The sequence below is a fragment of the Crocodylus siamensis genome, chromosome 6 (genome assembly GCF_052110815.1).
Source record: "Crocodylus siamensis isolate JL-2025a chromosome 6, ASM5211081v1, whole genome shotgun sequence".
NCBI classification, from domain to species: Eukaryota; Metazoa; Chordata; order Crocodylia; family Crocodylidae; genus Crocodylus; species Crocodylus siamensis.
The window spans coordinates 81947761-81968526 of record NC_143400.1 but is presented as its reverse complement, the minus strand read 5'-3'; the positions used below and the strand labels follow the sequence as shown (position 1 = coordinate 81968526).

Below are 20766 nucleotides of genomic sequence, written 5' to 3'. Positions count from 1 at the left end.
GTGGCATCTGGTGCCTCTGGACCCCGCCATGGAAGCCATGCCCTTGGCCCACATTGGCAGTGCCGGTGGTGGAGGAGGAGACTGGCTGGTGGATGGCATTCTGGCATGAAAAACATTTCAACTGTCCTCGTTTCATTTCGAGACTGTATCAAAGCCCTTCATTTCATTTCAACTTCGTTGTTTTGAGCTTGAAATAAGTCAAAACCTGCAGCATCCTTATAGGCTTGGCAGTGTTATGCTGACTACCACTACAGAAGAAAGAGACTTGGGGGGTCATGGTTGACCACAAGATGAACATGAGCCTGCAATGCGATGCTGCAGCTAGTAAAGCAACCAGAACGCTGGCTTGCATCCATAGATGCTTCTCAAGCAAATCCCAGGACATCATTCTCCCCTTGTATTTGGCCTTGGTGAGGCCACAGCTGGAGTACTAAGTCCAGTTTTGAGCTCCACAGTTCAAAAAGGATGTGAAGAAGCTTGAGAGAGTCCAGAGAAGAGCCACGCGCATGATCAGAGGTCAGGAAAACAGACCTTACAACAACAGGCTAAGAGCCATGGGGCTCTTTAGCTTGGAAAAGTGCAGGCTCGGGGTGATCTGACGGCCACCTATAAGTTTAGCAGGGGTGACCACCAGGATCTGGGGGAACGCTTGCTCACCAGAGCGCCCCAAGGGATGACGAGGTTGAATGGTCATAAACTACTGTGAGACCATTTCAGGCTGGACATAAGGAAGAATTTCTTTACCGTCCGAGCCCCCAAGGTCTGGAACAGTCTGCCAGCGGAGGTGGTTCAAGCACCTACATTGAACACCTTCAGGAGTAAATTGGATGCTTATCTTGCTGGGATCCTATGACCCCAGGTGACTTCCTGCCCTTTGGGCGGGGGGCTGGACTCGATGATCTTCCGAGGTCCCTTCCAGCCCTAATGTCGATGAAATCTATGAAACAAAACTGTTGGTGAAATTTTGCACAGCCCTATTAATCAGCTCACTGTCATCCAATGTTTTCCCTAACTGCTTCAGTAAATGAATGCCCCAACTAAGGTTTACTTTCCCAGTGAGCTTCACTCTCCCTAGTAAAGTGATTCCCAAATTTTTTATCTCTGGGACATGCTTTTTTCTGGATTAAAATGGGTGACACACTTTACTCTTGCCCCCAAAAAGATATATATTCAAAACAGTTAATATTTTCCATTCCCCTGCCAGAGGAAATCATACGAGTGCTGAAGTGTACTGTTAAAAAAATGACACCAAACACATCTTTTTTAAGGACAGGATTAGTCTCTACCAGTGGTTTGCAAACACTGTAGTCTCAAGGCACCTCTCCAAAACTTTTCTGACTTTTTTGGCACCCCACTTGAAAATAACTGAGATTTAATCTAAATTCAGAAAAGATATGGAGGGACTTGAAGATCACTGATCTAGCTGGTGCTAATTAAGGGTAGTAGGGACAGGGCCTCACCCTGCTGTTTCCACTCTGTGCCCTCTCCCAACTCCAGGTTTATAATTCAGAGCAAGGGTAGTAGTCCCTGCTTCCGCAGGGTCTCCCGGACTGGTAACAACCCCCTGAAGCACTTCCTCCCAGCTCTGCAAGGCTCAGTCTAGCAGATACTCACTTGCAGCAGAGGGTGCTGCTGGGAGAGTGGTGGGGTGTGACTAAAGCCTGGTACAGAGACTGCTTGGAAAGGGGAAGGCAGCAGCAGCAGTCCTGAGATGAGCAGTGGCAGGCACAACTGGAATAGCTGGGGGAGGTGCTGGATGTCAGAGGACAGCATTTATCTCCTCACCCAGGGAGATCTTGTGACACACGCACGTCTGTTGCTCGTGGCACACAATCACTGTCCTAGCAGATTTAAGATTGAAAGAGAAACGAATGGTGCATTTAATCTCTCTCTGTTTAGGAGATAGCTTAATAATAAATGACTTTGTATCAATTTGGGCTTTCTTGAAAAGGACCTGATGGGATCAAAAGTCCAGCATGCTCATTATTCTTCTGGTAAATTGGTTTCTGCACCTTCATCTCAATCCACATGGCTGCACAGTACCTAAAAGAAAGCATGTTTTGAGGGAGGCTCAGGTGTGCCAGTTTCACTACAGGACATTACATTTATAGCTCATAATTGAATAATTTACAGCTATAATCATTTATCTAAATATTTCAGCTTTTCAATGAGCGATTGGTCATAAACCATTCTTAATAATCTCTGAATGAATGAGTACACATGCCTTTCCAAGGCAAACTTAAAAGTTCATATCCAACAAATGATTATGAACTTTTTGCCTTTTGAAATGTGCTTGCCGAAAATATTCATAATACTAGAATTTAATTGTAATAGTAATACTACAATTACAATGTAATAGTTTTACATCTGAATGTTTACAGAAGTGGAACAAAGGGGGATGAGAGGAGATGGTTGAAATAATAGGTTTTATTTTGTTTCTGGGCATTCCCTCACTGATCTTTTAACCTTGGAAAATCCAGTACTGAGCTATTTCCTTATTTCCTCATGGGTCTGTGTATCCTTTCTGTGTGGGTTAAGTCAATGGAGGCAATGGAGGGTTAAATCCTAATTTACCCAAAGCCATACTGGTAATATGTTTTGAAATCTGGTTAGAATTTGGCTCCATTTGAATCTGCACCCATTTATTCCACAGCTAAATTGGTTTGGTTTGAAACTGGAACTCAAAGCAAATCTCAGAGATTGCTAATCAAAACCAGCATACAGACGATCACAAAGTCTTGATCTTGGAAGCCAATCTTGCTATAAAACTCAGGCAGTTCTACTCCCAAATCCTTTCTAGATGCACTTTTTAAAAAGTGTGTGGAGTTTGAAAAACTCTACTCTGAATTTAATACAGAGTATACAAAAGTACCAGGATGACAAACCTGATTTCACCTGTTGTCATGAACAAAGTAGGAACAAGGGTAGATAATGGCAGCTTTAAGAGCCTTGAGAAATGCAGATGGTTTAAAACTTATAGCACAACTCCACCAGATGGATTTTAGCTGAATTTCAGTTGTTATTCCTTCTAAACTTTTACTTTAAAGTGAAATAAATCTGGAGGAAATGCATTTCGGTACTTGTTTTACATAATCTGAATTTATGAAACTTTGTGCCCAAAATGCAAATTGACATTTGATTATTAAAAAAAGCCCAAATGTAAGCAGACAAAACTAAGAATCATGCAGCTGTGGAGATACACAGCAGATTGTGATAGGAACATAAATAATCTAAAGGCAGGCATACTGAAAGGTGCGGCTCTGCAGCCCCTTTAAGTCCCATGAAAGCAGGTCCATTAGTCCTAAACCTCTACATAAGGAATGCAAGTCTGGTAATAACTTGATCCAAAGCCTACTAAAGTCAGTAAGAATTTTTTTTCAGATGTGAGGCTGACTCCACTATTGTGAGGAGAACATTGTGTGCATTTCTTCCATGACATATAGACTGATGTAAAGGATTAATATCCTTCTCAGTGCGAGCTTTGCAATAAAAGGTCTTGAACATCATATTCACAATTGAGATAGAATTTATCATGGATAGTGCATGACTTCTATAAAGCACAACAGACTGGTGGACTACGTGTCATGTCACTCAACACCGGGAACTGTTTACCTGAACATTAGTAGCATAGTTTCCCTAATGTGTGTGGCAAATGTGTCATAAAATTATGTTATTAGTTAGGATGCTTGAGATATACTTTGAAATAAAATTTAGCTAGCACAATTTTCAGAAAAAAATTCTCTGTCCAACTATACTGTTTACATGACTGGAGGGAGACTGGTTTCATCCATATAACATTATGCTCTGTATTTGTTTTCCACTTCTTAAAGAGGTGTGTTTGGGGATGAAAATTAATGTGGTTTTTTTGTAATGCCAGTGACACACATTACTTAGGCTCTAATAAAAGTAACAGAGTATTAGCTTCCTTAACATAGAAATTATGTCTGCACCATGCTTGGAAACATTGTTAATGTAAAAGAAAACAAATTAAAGATCTATTTGTACCTTTTCACCCTAACTTGCTGTGGAAAAGAAAACAACCCAAAATGAGTCCCAGAGAAAAGACAGCAGTATGTAATATTTTTAGCTTCTCAGACATTATGCAAATGACAATCCCTTCTTAAGATCAAAAAATCCATATATGTTTCCACAGGCCCTCATCACAAAATTGCCTGTCGGGGTAAAATCTTTAAAACTGTACTATAACCAAGTTGATGAAACAAAATTGCTGCCAGACGGATCATACAGTCAAGAAAAATCGTGTAAATTATTTGGTGCCTTCTAGCTTGAATGAATATGGGACAAATGCAAATTTTCCAAATGAAGTGTAGCTCTCAGTGCATAAATCTCAAACAGACAGTAGTTTGCACTTATTAAAGTTGGCTTGGATCATAAATGAAGGGGTTTTTTTTCCCCCTGAAGTGCCAGCTTTTCTGTAAAGACTAGTTTTTCCCCAAAGGAACATCAGTTATAAATAATGGTCTGCTAGCAAAATTGGCAGGGCTAGGCTTGGAGGAAACAAACTGAAAAAATAAGACTGATATAAAAATGAGTATCTTGCTATACATTTTACCTATCATTCAGTGAGATGGTTTGGGGGTCATTATTTAATGGGAGGCATATAAATTCCAAAGCTGGAATTTACAATTATATGTGCAGGCACAAATGACTTGCTGCACAGCCCAAAATGGGATTTAGTGTATAAGATCATCTGGAAAGTTTGTACGTTGCAACCAAGCCTTCTGAGCTGTCTGGGTACTGAGCATTCAAAAACAGCGATCTCAGGAGGGGCAAAGTTGCAGGCTTATTTAGGATGTTAAACAAAAAGCCATTAAATGTCTTTGTGCTCAGGCACATTTGGAGTTATTTAGGTAGGAAGCATGACTAAGTTGGCAGCTCACAGACACTGCTACTGTAGACGCTGTTTGGCAAGGGCGGTATTCTGAACTCGGGTACCATGACATCCTGATACAGGTGATGCAGTCTTAAGTGTGCAAACACCTACATATGATTAACAAGATAAACACAGAGACTGGAAATAGGAATCTACAGTGTCAAAAACACTCTCGGCTGCTGTGGTCTTTCAACGGTCTTTGCAATGGAAAAATTGCTTTATTAATTTTCCAATTCTCAAACACTCTGATGGGGAAAGTGTAATTCAATCCGTATCCTTCTCCAGTGCCTGAAAACTCCATTCCCCTGCGCTGTATGAATTTATCCAGCGCAAGTCATCAACTTTGCAGAATGTAAGCTCTCATTTTAAAATAAAATTAAGTTTCTTTCCAACATCGCCCAAGTTAAAAATAGCTCTGCATCAGTAACAGAGCCTGCAGAGAGACAACTCCACTGCTGCCATCACGGGTGGTAGTAAAAGCTGCCTGCTACTGCTGTTTGGAGTAGAGGTTGTTGCTATAGGCAAGATGATGGTTGGTGGGCTAACTGCATCAGCAGGCGGCATGGGGTGTGCGTGAGCGAGTGTATCCTGGCTCCTCCTGCCACTCCAGTGTGGGAGACGTTGAGGTAGAAAGCTTGACAGCAGCGGTGACAGAAAGGGTTTCCCAGAGAGACCAATCTCCTGTGATGCAAACAGATGAGTTAGACAAATAGGTCTCATTGCTGGTGTCTCAAGGCACACACGTGCACGCAGAGTCCTCTGATACGTGGGGAGGAAACACCGATATGGAGGTCTCTGCTACTGTGCCGTGCTGCTGCTCTTCTTCTTATATGGGACCTCCCAGTTCTTCTAGGTCTCCCACCCAAATGCTCTGTGTAGGGGCAACCTGACATTGATTTATTGGGAGTGGCAGTGGTGAAGTGGTAGTGGTAGGGCCCTGCTACATGTTCAAACTAAAGCGGCATAGAAACCAGCTATAAAATTGTTACACATGTTCAAGCACTAACTTTGTAACTGGTTCTCTCTTTTTATAGCCGTCTGGACATTCACACAGCGTGAAAATGACTTTTGCACATGCGGCGCCTATCTAAATCAACTGTGTGATAGACCAGCCCATCAGGGAATACACTGTGTGGCAAGGGCCTGAGAGGCAGCAACACAATGAGTTGTGGTGCCATCCCTCACCCCTCCTGATCTGACTGTGAACATTTTGTCCCACTGCCTCAGCTGCTGGTGTCACTGCACCGGCCCCAGGGAGTTGAGTAAAAGTCCATTTTTGGCTCTTTGGCGGGTGACAAAAAGCTTGCCAAGGGTGAAGAGCGGGTGTCCCGAGGGCTGAGACCACAGTGGCAAAGGGAAGGAGCCCCAAATGTCTTGGCAGTGTCCGTGCAGTGACCACTGTGCTGCCTCCTATGGGGTGCAGGCTGGCTGGCTCCTGGGTTTGCAATGCATAGGGCTGGCCACACAGAGCATCCTTAAAAAAAAAAGCTATATATCTATATCTATTACATATATATATTTTTAAAGGATGCCCTGCGTGGCCAGCCCTTTGCACTGCAAACCCAGGAGCCAGCCAGGCTATATATATATAGATATCTATATCTATAGAGATAGGTTTTTTTTTAAAGGATGGCTCAACTATATATAGTTTTAAAGGATAAACTATATATATATATATTTAAATAATATCTATATCTACAACTATATATATACATATCTATATATAGTTTTATATGTAGTTATAGTTACATAGTTACACATATATGAGATTAGTTACATATATATATATATATATATATATATATATATATATATAGTTATATACACACGCTGGCTGTGTCTGAGGACAGTGGCACAGAGGAGCCGCCTTCAGCCCAGCCCCGCCTCGCTCCCGGCGCCAGACCGCCGCTAGGCGGGCTCAGCAGCGCGCTCCCTCCCCCTGCCAGAGGATGGACTCTTCCTCTCCGGCCGAATGGATTCCCCCGCGGCGGAAGTGGCCGCCGGCGGCGCCGCCGCACCTGCGTTGCCATAGGGACGGCTCACGCGCTGATCGCGCGGGGGTGGCTCGGGCGTCGCTAGGGCCGCCTGCGCGGGGCTGGGGAGGATGCTCCACGTGGCCCCTTCCGCGGCCGCGGTGTCTGCAAGCAGTTCGGTGGCTCTGGAGACTCCCGCCAGCTCCTCAGGTTGGGAAGCGAGGTCCCCGCTGCAGAGCCCGTCCCCCATCCCGGGGACCTCGGCAGGCGCGGCGGGGCGGTGCTCTGCGGGCACCCCTGGTCCGGGCCGGCTGGCAGCCCTATTGCTGCTCCCTGCCAAGCCTCTTGCTGAGGGTCTGGCTGCCATTCCCCTCGCCTCTGCGTTGACACGCTCCCGGGCTGTGCCCCGATCAAGACCCAGGACCCCCTCCTGGCCGGGAGGGTCCCCGGGGGCTGGGGCCCGCTTTTTTGCCCGTTTCCGTCTCCGAGTGCAGCATAGCTGGGCAGGGTCTGCTGGCTCCTTGGGCTTACTTGAGGGCCAGTGGGTGCTGTCTGGTCTAGGGCACTCCTGTTATGAGCCTTTGGCCTCCACTCCTGTCCCTGTCGTCATTATTATTTGTGCCAAGTACTCAGTTGTCTCGTTTCCTGTTCCCTCCCTGCCTGAGGGAGGCCAAAAAGTTACTTGGTGGGCTTGTTAGCAGGGCTGGATTATGACATGCTAGGTCAAGCTAAAGAGGCCCTATAGCATTACCAAAAAAATGTGTATTATTCTAACAGAAAGGACAATGAAAACAGAAATATTCAAGCTTTTTATTTGCCTATATGCTTGTAGGTGATGGTGCAATGAAAAACTAATAATCTAACTAAAACATGTCTCTTGCAATAAGCCTATTTTTGAAATACTTCCAAGTATTTAGAGGCCACTTCATAATGGGAGGCCCTAAGTTGTAACTTGCTGAGCTTGTGTCTAAATCCACCCTCTTAGGGTGACAAATAGGTCTGTCCCCACCAAGCCCCGGTCAACCCCTTCTTGGCTCTGGCCAAGCTGGGCATCTACTAGAGCAGGAAGGAGGCTGTGGCTAGGGGGAGCCCAGGCAAGTGTGGAGCTGTCTTCCTTTTGTTTCTCCACTCATGTCTCCGGGCAGTTTCACAACCTGGTATCCACAGGCTCCCTCGATTCCTTCAGGGGGTAGTGGGTGCTGGCTCATGTGCTTTGCTTGGTGTCCCCTTCTGGATCCTTTTATTAACCTATGACCTCACTTGGTTTCCTGTTTTCTCCCTTTTGTCCCCTGAGTTTGGTGGTTGTGTCCCCAGTGGCCTCCCTTTAATAAGGGAAGGTTATAGTTTTTTGTGTTGAGCCGAAGCCCTTTGATCTTTTAGCACATCAGATAGGTCTGAATGGATAACATGCTTATAACTTCTTAAATAGAACCCCCCTGTCCCTCATCCCCAAACACAGTGCAAAAACCATAGTTTGTTGGGTTGTGAATTGTGAGGATCTGATCTAGATCTCCACCTGTGGAAATGCAGCTGAATGGCACTTTCCTCTAATCTCTGAAGCAGTAGGTGTGTATCAGCTTACTAGTGTTGATTTAAAATGCCACTGAGACAAGGTGGTTCAACTTCTGTATGTACACTGCACTGGTTTCTGCTGTATTTATGTTAGTGGCATAATGTTATCTGCTGAGAGGTTGGATGGCACTGTTGGCATCACTGAAGAACTGCCACATGCAGGAGTGCAAAAGGGACAGTTTACAGGAATAAACAAAGTGAAGATTGTTCCCTGTGGTCAGATGACAAAACATCTGAGTAGGCACTGAGCTTGTTTCTTGGGAAACCAATGCAGCATTGGCGGCTTAGGCCATGGAGGCATGGTTGAGTTAATGAGTGGCAAGTCAAGTTGTCCCAATTTAAAAAAAAATAAAAAATTAAATTCTGTGAACACATGAGGCAAGTGCTAAAAGTGGGTCCTGCCCCCATAGTGGGAGAAATAGCCCTAGATGAATTGGGGCAAAATTTATTGCACTGCAACGGAGATGTGCAAAAAACATTCCTCATGCTTTCAGATGCCCAGCCTTTTGTTTTGTTTGTATGCAACTGCCGTGGTGAAGTTTGCTTCAGGTTTCTACTGCGAGCTTTGCCTCTCCTTTTGTTTGTCCATAATTTTGCTTGTCCGTGGTTGCTTTCCTGTTCTTGTGTCCCCTTGTGATCACTCCAACAAGCAACACTGGCAAACTTTTTCCAGGAATTTGTCTTCTTATTAGCCAAAATAGTATATGGTTAATTTAATTTACAGCACTGGTACATATTAAAACATGAAGTTTTTATTTGTTACCTGTTAATAGGATATTTGTTATGGTTAGTAAGCAGAGTAATTTTTGTTACAAAGTAAAATTATGCCTTAAAAAATAGTTCAGCTATTTGGTTCCCTCTCCTTCTCAGCATATAGTTAACAGCAGTAGCAACACGTAGTCTGATGAAAGTCTGCAGTGTTGTATTGTTCCAGGATTACTTGCTAAAGAGAGAGAGAATTATTTTAAGAATTTGGCTATACAAAGTACTCCAGACTATGTAGTCCTGTAAATAGTAGCATAAGACAGTTTTGCATTGTTTATTATAATAAAATGACCCAAGTGCAGACAGAATCCATAATAAGTTACCAGAAGCTTTCATCGGAGAAAACAAAGTGATATTCAAGTATACTAGCTTCCTGCTTTTCTAATATAAGAACATATCTGATATGCTGTAACTTGATAAATGATCTAATTGAGAGGAAAGTTTGCTAATTGCATTCAGTGAAGTGAAAATGGTTGTTGAATAAAATCATTTATTGATTATTTTGCAGAGAAGAAAACTGTTATAAATCTTTGGCACCTCTATATTGAGAAGAAGGGAAAAATCTGCAAATTCTATTTTTTTATTTGTGGGAAAAACAAATTGTAGTACTTATGAATTACTGATGTGAATCCATGTCCCTGAACTGCCCTTATATCAAGGTCTGCTCCATCCACAGATTTACCTTGTTTTAACTAAAAGTGTAACTTTTACCCCAATTTAATTTTAAAAGTGAAACTTCATGATTGTGTTTAAACACTTATATCCTTTTTATTTAATTTTAAATTGAACAAGTGAATGCATATTCACTGGACTAAACTGAAAAAACAGTTTGAACTGATAGATATATGTTCAAACAGAGGCACGTTTGTGTGGTTACACCTATTATGTGCATTAAACAAAAAAGGGTTTTTGTTTTTGTTGTTGTTGTTGTTGTTTTTTAATTCGGTCATTTGAGACTGCTAACCTGTTCCTGCTAATCTTTTGTGTGGCTTTTTTAATTTTTAATGTCTTTGGACTCTGAACTGAAGATGAGTAGGAATCCCAGTATGTCTAGCTGCATCCCTTATGTAGAGGTTTAGGACTAATGGATCTGCTTTTCTGAGACTTAAAGTGGTGGGAAACCTCTTTCCCCCAAAGTGGCTACACAGCTGGACATTTCACTGTACGTGCCTTTGGCTTATTTATGTTCCTATCACAATATCCTGTGCATCTCCCCAGCTGCACGAGTCTCAGTTTTGTCTTGCTGCCTCCCAGAAAACAGAAACATTCTAACAGGTGAGTTTTCTTCTTTATTATGATGCCAAATTCCATTGAGAGGAATGGAGCATCAAGTCTTGTCAAGGGCATCCAGCCACAACAGATAAAGCTGTTTTGTACAGGTGTCTGACATTTCTTGTAAAGCAGTTATCTCTTTCTGGTCCTGTCTGCATAAGAACTTTGAATGCGTTTGTATGCAGTCAGTGACCATCTGATGAAAAAAATATTTGTGTTAGTAGCTAATAGTGCAACATTTTTGGCTAGCAAATTAGTTTTGTTCCTGGTTGTCTTCCTGTGATCAGGTTATAAGAATGTTATTTACTGTACAGGTAAAATTCTTTATGCTAGGGCTGTCCAATTGGTGGTCTGCATTCTGGGTGCTTTTTTAAAAAAATTTTTAAAGGACTTTTTTTTTTGTGTTCCAAGTCAAATCCAGCCAAATGGATTCGAAATCCATGAATCATTCAAAAAGCATATATGGCCCTACTACCAGCAAAATCCTCCACCCCCACCTGGGTCTTCTAAATCATTTGGTGGGCATGCTACATATAGACCCAAGTCTGGAGGGTTGGGGTTCAGATGCTCCAGGGTTTTGCTTGCCCTCATCCGTATGGCCACAGGAGCAAGCTAGGGAGGAGTCTCCCAGTTCCGTAACATCGGTGTAAAGCTAAGAACTTCCCACTGGAAATGAAAGTGGGAGGTAGTTATATATTATGTTTGTGGGTACTACCCTGTGCCAGAGAAGTGGCATGGTATGCTGAAGCTGTGGCTGGTAAACTGGGTTTGGGAGAGGCACCTGCCTGCTCATGTCTGTGGTGAGATGGCTGCTGGGGCATATGGTGGTGTGGTGGGAGGACGTTTGCCTGTCTATCTGCATCATGCAGTGATGGGGGCTGCATGGGGAGGTGGCCTTAGCTAGTAGTCTTGCAGCTTGCTAAGGGTGAGCCCCTTACTCTTTCCCTGGCTAACCTGTTCAGAGTGTAGCTCCTGGCTGCTGAGAGGTTGGGGCAGCCCTGATTTAAATTATTCCTGCACGGGTGGCTGGTTCTCTTTATTGAGTGAAGGCACGAAATGCACTAATATAAACATAGTTATTGTCATAATGTGTGCACATGTTGTTGCCAGATATTTGTGACTTGGACGGAATTGTTATGTGGACACATTTGAGCTATGTTGCGGATTACTTGGTTAGGGGACAATGTTGCATCATGGATTAAACCAGGAGTGGCCAACCTGAAGCCAGATTGGGGAGGGGACAGGTAGCACAGCAGCAGCAGATATTTCAATAAGCATAAAGGAGAATAGCAGATTGAGAAGGAAGCACAACACAGGAAGTAGAAATTGGAGCTAATAGATCAAGCAAGGGAAGGGCATAAGAGTGGTACTTGGGGATGATGCAGGGCTAATCTCTGGCATGTCTGCCAAAAACGGTTGGCCCTACTGGATTAAAACAGACGCTTGTACTTTAGGTGTGTAGTAAGTGTTCTGAAGAGTATAGTAGAAGCCATGGGAGGGTCCTATACTTACCACTGTTTATCAATTTGTATAGTATATGATATGCAATACTTCCTGTAACTTTACATCTACCGCGTTCACTCTGGTACTGGGTAAAGTGTTGTCACATTTTTGTCCATGGCTTTGTGTTCAAGAAAGTTGGGTTAATATTGAGCTAAATTCATCCTTTGTTAAAGTTGGTGGGATTGTGCAGGTATAACTGACAGCAGATTCTGCTATCAGTTTTATGTAAATGTTCTAAAAGTTACTTAGTTATTTAAACTTCCTTTAGTATTTCATTGCTTTATCATGCATGCAGTTTCTGTTCTGTAATTTTCTTTCTGAGCATCAGTATTTTTAAGTATTATAATAGTTTCTTAGGTTTTTTTGTGAATTTCAATCTCTTTTTTTTCCATTTGAACAGGTTACTAATCATAAAGAATTTCACAAATCATTCAATTTTTTTTGAGAAGAGATTACCCTGAGAATCATGAACATCAGTGACTTTGTAATACTCCCAGGTTCAAAAACTGGAACTTCTGTCAAATTAAAAGCAAAGTAAGTGCTTCTGCATGAATGATGGTAGAAGTGTTGTGTGTGCTTTATTTAATAAGGTAACATGCTGCAGGAAATACAAAATTTTGTTTGCACAGGAGTGGGGAGAATCATGCTTGCTTTTTTTCTTTATTACTGTTTTCCTCCATGTACTTATCCTTAAACTTCTCTTTCTGAGGGCTTAATCTGTTTTCTCAGTTAAATGGTGGGTGTTATGACTATATAGATGTAGTAGATGCTGAACAATCACACTCCAGTTAACCACATGTCCAGTCAGTTGCATGCAACCATACAGTTCTGCAGTACAACTTATTTTCTTCTCTGAAAGTTCTGGAAAGAGCTATTGTTCCTTTTCTTCAGGAGCTCTCCTGCTATTTTTGATCCCCTCACATGTTAGTCAAGTATGCAAACTCTGGTTCTGGACACAAGTAACTCTTAACTACTTGAAAAGAGCAATGGGAACTGCTGCTCAGGAGAAGGCAACAGCTGTGAAGTTATAACTGTAACCTCTTCTGTCTCCTTGTATGAGTACCAAAGTGAAATATCTATACATTTAACCATTAGTGGCACGAACTTGAAGTTGCAATGGTTTTATGCCACTTGAATTGCTAAAGGAGATACATTCATAACAGTTGCATTATACAGTTAAACACAGTTGCATCATACTATTACAGATCAATCACATTTTTATGACGGCATAGGAGGCTGTTCAAATTAGTATGTTTCTTTGGTGTTCTGCTGCATTGGCTATATATTCTCTTTGCTTAGATCGGTGGTGCCCAACCTTTTTTCCTCCTCTGTCCAGATAGATAGTGCTCAGTCCATATGTGGGCCAGATCTGTCTGGTGGGTCCAATCTGGTGCGTGGGATATCTAGGCAAGACCTGATAGAGCAGGGTGGGGGGTTGGGGAGTGGTGCGGCCCTGACTGGGCCCCTCCGGGGAAGGGGGCATGGCCCAGGCCTGATATGATTGCGGGGAGGAGAGGGAGAGGGACAGGAAGGGAAGGGTGGGGATAAAGGATGAGGTGTGGTCCAAGGCCTGATCTGGCCACGCAGGGAGGGATGTGGCCCTGCCCCAATTTGGCAGCTCAGGGCTTGGGAATTTGGCAGCAAGGAAGGGTGGCAGTATTATTTGTCACTACACCACCAGATTTCTCAACTTGTGGGCCTGGATTCCATGGATCCGCAGGCTGCATTTAGCCTGTGGGCTGGAGGTGAGCACCCTTGACGTAGATGGTTTAGTTTCTCTTTACCCTGTCTATATTTGAATGGTTTTATTGGTGTGGTTATGTAGGTAAAATTAACTAGTAAAATGATATAACTGTATCTATAGTACAGTTTATATTATAGTACAACTGTGTCCATAAAAAAAATTAACAGTTGTACGGATATAATTTATTAGTCTACATGAGGTCTAAATCTACCCTTTTCACATTTTGACTACTCCAACTCACCCTCTTTTAAGAATGTCTTCTTTTAAAATATCATTCCATCCAAAATGTCAGGGCTTATGCCACTCACCCTAATATGGAGCAGGCTGCCCAAAACTTCAGAAATCTCCAGGCTTCATTTTTATATTCACTTTGGAATGTACAGCAAAATGTACTCTCTGGTCTTCAAAATCCTCTGTAGAATTAATCTTCGTTGAATTATGCTGGAGTAGGTATGTCAGGTGGGAAGGTGGTAGTAGTTATGATGATTGTAGTTATGCCTTCATTTTTCCCTCAGGAAAATTTGTATAGGTTTTCCACAATATACTGTTGAACATTTCAATTTAATCTTTTCCAGATATCTCCGAGAACTGCAGTTGGAGAAAGTACAGTTAGAACTACAAAACAAAGAGATGGAAAAGAAATTACAGCTACTACAATCAAACATGAGCAGAGAAAAAGAAGAAAGGGAGTGGGTGAAATTTCTATACAATTTTATTATAATATAAAGTAATCCCAATTAAATTTTTTCTCTTGGAGATTTTTTGTTGGTAATTTATCTCCTCATTTTCTACTTTCTTTGCCTTGTTTTTTTGTCTCCTCCTTTGCTCCCTTTCCCTCCCAAAGCCAGTGTTCTCATAAGCTTGTTTGTTTTTTGATGGTCCTTCCTGTGAATAGGTGACATCAGAGGTAATCAGCCAACATCCCTCTTTCTCTTGTTATTGTCCCCAGTGAGAATATTTAATGAGAAGTAGCCACAGTTCTTATTTTTCCTTCATTCTGGCTCCTTTATTTCTTCTTCTCAGTAGGATTGTAACATCAGAATTAAATCAGTCAATCGACACATTGTTGTCTCATTTCATTGCATTCAGCACACTGCCTTTCACTTTGTTATTGTTGGAATTGTTTCTAGCAATTGTTGGAATTGTTGCTATTGTTTCTACAGATGTAGCTACCTCAATAGAACTTTAATCCTATATCAGTTAAATGTATGCACATAAATTTACAAAAAGATCACAACGTTATAATAGTTTTGTGCCATGGAAACAATATGTTTGGGAAGTCAGTGTGATGGAGGGATGAAGAAATCAAGAACCCCAGAGTTATAATTTCTGGGCACTTTTACATGTGTTCTGGGAGTGGGGGAGCTGCTATAATTAAAGTGCAACTGTGTCTCATATACCAGTGTCCCCATGCTTAAAAATGGTGGTGAGGGCTTGTTCAAGCTTCAATTCAAGTGCCCCCAGTTCCATTTTGAAGCATGGAGATGCTGATACACAGAAGGCTGCTGGAGTGTGGCAATTGCTAGTAATAGAGTCTGCTCCAGTGTGCTCCAATTCCAGTGTGCTGGAGCAGCCTCGCTGCTTGTGCGTAGGCACCTTCTGCTCTTAAACCAAATCACTTCATGGCCATAGCAAATTACTGCAGCTGCTTGTGTTTTTTTCCTTATCTGTGTCTGACATTTCCTTATGGCTAAATCATCATGGCTCAGACAGAGCTCTTAACTTTCTATAAATCACAGCTCTCTCTGCCATTACCTCTTTGCTCAGTCATTGTAGACAATGTTGTAGAGGACAAACTTTAATTATGCAAATGAAGTTGTTAATTATTACTCAGTTTGCCTCTGTAAGGAATATCTCTCTATATCTAGAGGTATCTAGATACATCTCACAATACTGTTCTGGAATGGAAACACAGCTCAAGAACAAACTAAAATATGAACAAGTAGTTGAAAGAGAAATTACATATGCACAAGAATAACAACAGAACTATGTACACAGAATTCGAAATCAATCTTCTCTCTTAAACTTGCAGTGTTGTTGCAGGTAGTACAGGGTAGCTTGTCACCGATAGGAATTTATCACAAAATCAGAGCAAGCACTTTTACTGAGACACAGATTCCACTGCCCACTTCCCATTCACAACTTCTTTCCCTCTCGGAGGCTGAACTCTTGATCCAGGGAGGGGTGATCTTCAATGGTCAATAGTGCTGCTTAGGGCTGCTCCTCCAGCCGAACACTAGTTCACTGGGTTAAACCTCAACTTGGCAATCCACACACATGCAGAGGGGATTCAGCCACCCTGGCCCTCACCCTCATATAAGTAGGAGCTAGATGCATGCACTATAAATACATACCGAGTACACTGTACACCCTCAAGATTCTCCCTTACACACCAGTCACTCTAAGCAAGTCCCACAGGACAGGACCCAGTCGCACACCACAAGCATGCTCTCATTCTCCTCATATATGGCCTTTATACTCTTCTGCCCCAGAGAGCTATCACTCATTCTGTCAACCAATCATACCATGAAGTGACCTGTCACTCAATAACTTCACTGTCCTAGCCAGTCACCATTTGCTTCACCTTATGAAGGTGCTGTTCACGTTCCCTGTGACTTACCCTGTTACTGGGTGGTCACTGCATACTCGCTACTCTGAAAATAGGTCAGTACCTAATCAAGGTCAAAGGCGAGCTTTTTCTAGAATCCTCTTTATATCACCCCCACTGGGCATGCACAAAAGACTAAGCAAATACAGCAAATCGGGCATGAGCCATTCACGGCTAACAAACATCACCAACCTTTCTGTTGCTTAAACTCATTAAAACTTTTAGTATCTTACTTCCAGTATCCTTTTCTTTGACCATGATAAATGCAATATTGCTCCCATAATGTCCATCCTCGATACTACTGCAGAGGTCCTAACCTTGAATGTGCCCCCCCCCCCACTGTGCATTTCTCATATGGGTTTCTGTTCTCTGTCAGATCAAATATTGCTTGTTTTCACTCTGAAGGACCTTTACAGCATATTTCTTACTCTACTTATGTTTCTTTCCCCATGATGCCAGCCATTCTACTTGTGTTAGGTTTTTAAAAGAGGGTCACATCTCTTTTCATCCCCACTATCTCTCAAACTTGGGAGGGGGTCCCTGTAATATCTTTACAGCAACAGTATTACAGAGGTACAGGACTTTAAGAAGCACTAAATATAAGGAAGTGCCTGCTGCTGAGATATAGGAGGTCCTTGTTCAGCATCTGGGAACACCCCTTGGAGGCATCTCAGATTTCACACTGTCTGGATAGAGTCTGATGCTGAACTTCTGCTTCTTTTGAATCACCTTCTAAAGCTTGGCACTTAATTTTTAAACCAAGAGATGTCTAAGTTCAAAGCACTAAGGTTACTCTCAGGATGTTACACTTCGTCAATTACTCATCTTCCTAACTGTTATAGTAATATACATGACGTGTAGATAGTAAGACTTATATCAACTTCGAGGTAGGAAAAAAAGATGGTTTTGTTAATGTTTGTATGGTATGCAATATTTAAGTCTTAAATGCAGTTAATTGCATTTGATCATGGTAATTAATTTTTAAATTCCGCTTTCTCCAAGCAGTTAAAGCTCACTTGTAGTTGTCTTCCTGCTTCTGAAAATATCCAAGCAACTAAAATTTTTAAAACATTATAGTTAGTTTATAGTGAACTTATGTCTCTTCTGGTTTTTTGCTTATATTGACTTAGTGTCCCTAAAAGGTGAAATACTGATGTTGAAAATGAGAATACCAGCTTACACACGAGAATACCAACTTACATACATGTGAACCAATATCGAGTAAACTAATACTCTGTAGACTAATACCACATTTACCCAAATCTAAGACTACTTTGAATTTAAGACAACTCCTGGTAGTTGGGGTTTATATATGGAACATTTATGAATTCGTTATAATTTTCAGTGTATAGAATGTAATTATATGGAGTTGATTTTAAATTCATTACCAATACCACTGTGCCAGCAGCAGCAGCAACAAGGGAGGCTAGGCAGTGCAGGGTGGGCAGGCAACCAAGCTGACCCCTGCCCTTTCCCCCTCCCCCTGTGCCTGCACCCTCCCCCTATTGCCTTTTCCCCCCTTGCAACTTTGGCCCTCCCTTGCTGCTTACTGTCAACTTCAGCTCCAGCCCCATTCCAGCCTGGGGCATGGAGCACATGGTAGCTCTGGCCTCAGCCCTGCCATGTCGCAGCGGTTGCAGCAATGGCACCATTGCTTCTGCTGCTGTGTGGCTGGTCTGGGACCAGAGCTACCATGTACTCCATACCCCAGGCTGGAATTGGACCAGAGCTGTGCCTATGCTAAGTAGTGAGAATGGTGCAGAGGCTACAGGTGGCTGCTGAGGATATAACTCTGAAACTGGGTTGGGGCTGGAATTGGAAGCACAATAGCTGCTCCCCTCCCCACCCCAACCTTGTACTTGAATCCAAGATGTGGGGCTTTTTTCCCCCATGTTGAGTGGGATAAAACCCTCATCTTGGATCTGAGTAAATATGATATATGGATGCCTCTGTTTGTTTTGATTTAGTGTTGCAGGAAAAGTGCACTAGCTTCTTATTAGACAAAAGCAAAGGTACAGTGTCTGCCCTCAAAGATCTTATGTTTATTCTTACTTTAAAGAGAAAAGAGGTAAAGGAAGAAATGGAAGGTGGGGTAAACAAGAAAAATAGGTAATTCAGAAATGAAGTTGGAAACAAGTGTTCAAATCCCAGGTGATGACCAAGACTTCAAGCATTTTTTTTTTTGGCATTAATATCTCATGCAGTTTGTTTTTTTTCTGTCCATCCACACTGCTTAAACTCATTAGGGCTCTTACTTTACTTTCAACCTCCTTTTCTTTTGCTGTAACAAATACAGTTTTGCTCTACTAATTTTTTTAACCTTGAACATGTCATCCCCCCATGCATTTGTCCTTTGGCTTCCTCTTTTCTGTCGCATCAAACATACGCTGCTGGCCTTCTTTTTGAAAGGTCTATACAGCATATTTCCTACCTTCCTTAGGATGTTCTGTTAAGTTCCAACCTCATCCTGCTCCCTTCTTCTGTCTGCGTGAAGAACTAGAAAGAAGTATAAAATGTATGATCTGATAAAAGATGGCTGTGGACCAGGTTCAGGATACTGGTTCTAGGTAGAGAAGCATCATGGAAGGAGGTATGGAGGTAATAAGAGAGTTAATTGCATGTATGAGTTTAAATGAAAGAGAAGTAGGAGGTTGTACCTAAATCATGCAAAGCTGTGAGGTGAGAACATACGTAAGTCTTGTGTAAATATTGGCACTGAAGACAGTAAAGGGATTAAGAAACCCAAAACAAAATGCTAAATGAAATTTTAAAGAACTGGGAAAGAAGATGATTTCTACACTAATATGTTACATATGATATCTACACTTGAAGATTTCTCATTAGAGGTAATTTCTTTAAGCATCTAGAAAGCTAATGTAATCTGTAGATTTATATGGGATAGTAAGGTGGGGGGTGGGTGGAAGGTAATTGGATTGCTGAGTTGTATGGAAAATACCATGCATATATTTGATATTTGAAAATACTTTTGAAGTGGACAGGAAAGTGAAAATTCAAGGGTAGTTATTCCTGGAAATAATTCGATGTCTTTGGAATAATACTTGGGTTTTTTTTTTTTTTAATTAAAAAATGTCCCCCCCACCCATCTATAGGAAAAACAATTTTAGTAATGAAGGGCTGTTTATTATAGACGATCAAGTGGATATCGTTGGCAGTCTGGGCAAGTAGGACCAATGGGCATTCAACCACAAATATTGTTACAAAATAAAGAAAATGGTGTTAAGGTAAGAAACCAGTACATAAGTACTCCTGTAAAATAAAAGATTTTACAAGATATTTTTGTTGGTTGTCATGTCATAATTAATATTGGTGTAAAACAACTGAATTAGTAAAGTGGTTTTAAATATTGTATTATTAAGATAAGAGCACTTTATTTGATAAAGAGCTTTATAGATTACCTTTAAGCTGGGGGAGTACTGAATGTAGAATATTGTTTGATATGATTTATAATTAAAAAGGTTATTTAAAGGGGTAAATGCTCTTCTTACAAACACGGTATGGGGAGGGTTTTCTCAGTGCTCATCAAAGTCAGTCAGAGTCTTCCTATTACTTTTGATGATTGCTTGAAAAGATGCCAACTACATATCTATTCTGAAAGTGCAGTCTTCAGTGGGCTATATTGTACACTCATTTATCTTATTATCTACTTCATATTATTTCTACTCTGTGTTGATAATATTTGAAGCTTGTCCGTGTTCTGTCTAGTAACACAGTGGCTTGAAGCAGCCAGAAGCACTAATTTCAGGGGAAGATTTTGCTTTAGCCCTGCAGTCCTGGGCTGCAGTTTCCTCAGTTTCCAAAGTTTGCTCAATTTTTTAGCTTCAGAGCACTGCTAAGTCTCTGAGCATTTGCAAATCGAGAAATTTGTAAAGGGTCATAGTGGCTACTTACAGATGCGGCAAAAATAAAAATGGCGCGTGACTTAAAGCACAGCATGCCCCTGCACCAGGCACAGTGCGTACCTGGAAGAAGCATTTCATTAGTTGGACCAAAAAGCTCTGCTTAAGTGCCCAATCTATACAGATGCTATGGAGCTGTGTTGATCCAATGCACTTCTTCCAGTAAAGCACTATTTTTGGTGGGTGTTTTTTTTTCTCACTTCCATGGACGCCCAGCTTGGCCAGCTTTGAATTTACATGTTTTTAAAAAGCACATATTTGACATGCGTATGAATTCCTTCCATATTTCAGGTTCTAGGGCCTAGAGAAATTGGAGCTTCTCCACTAAACTGGTATAAGATTTTTACATAGGAGTAAAACATTGTGTGCGTGTGTCTCTGTACCCCCCTCACAGCATTCTCCTTTTATAGAAGTGGCAGAGTCATTTTTGCTGGAATTTTCAATAAAAAAAATCATAGGCAATTTGGGAAATTTTATCCCAAATGTTTAACAGATTTATCAGAGCTATAAGCAACTAA

The 20766-nt window shown here is 41.7% G+C and overlaps 1 protein-coding gene across 2 annotated transcripts in view; it reads left to right on the top strand.

Annotated features, from left to right (window-relative positions):
• Window positions 1-6847: 6847 nt before the first annotated feature.
• The window catches only part of ZBBX (zinc finger B-box domain containing), a 74672-nt gene continuing 60753 nt past the window's right edge, over window positions 6848-20766 (top strand). For both annotated transcript variants that reach the window (XM_090054433.1, XM_090054432.1), the window contains exons 1-4: window positions 6848-7077; window positions 12380-12513; window positions 14299-14412; window positions 19480-19573. In XM_090054433.1, coding sequence (XP_089910559.1) covers window positions 12446-12513; window positions 14299-14412; window positions 19480-19573 — 276 coding nt within the window. In that variant the 5' untranslated portion in view covers window positions 6848-7077; window positions 12380-12445. The remainder of the gene's footprint in view (window positions 7078-12379; window positions 12514-14298; window positions 14413-19479; window positions 19574-20766) is intronic.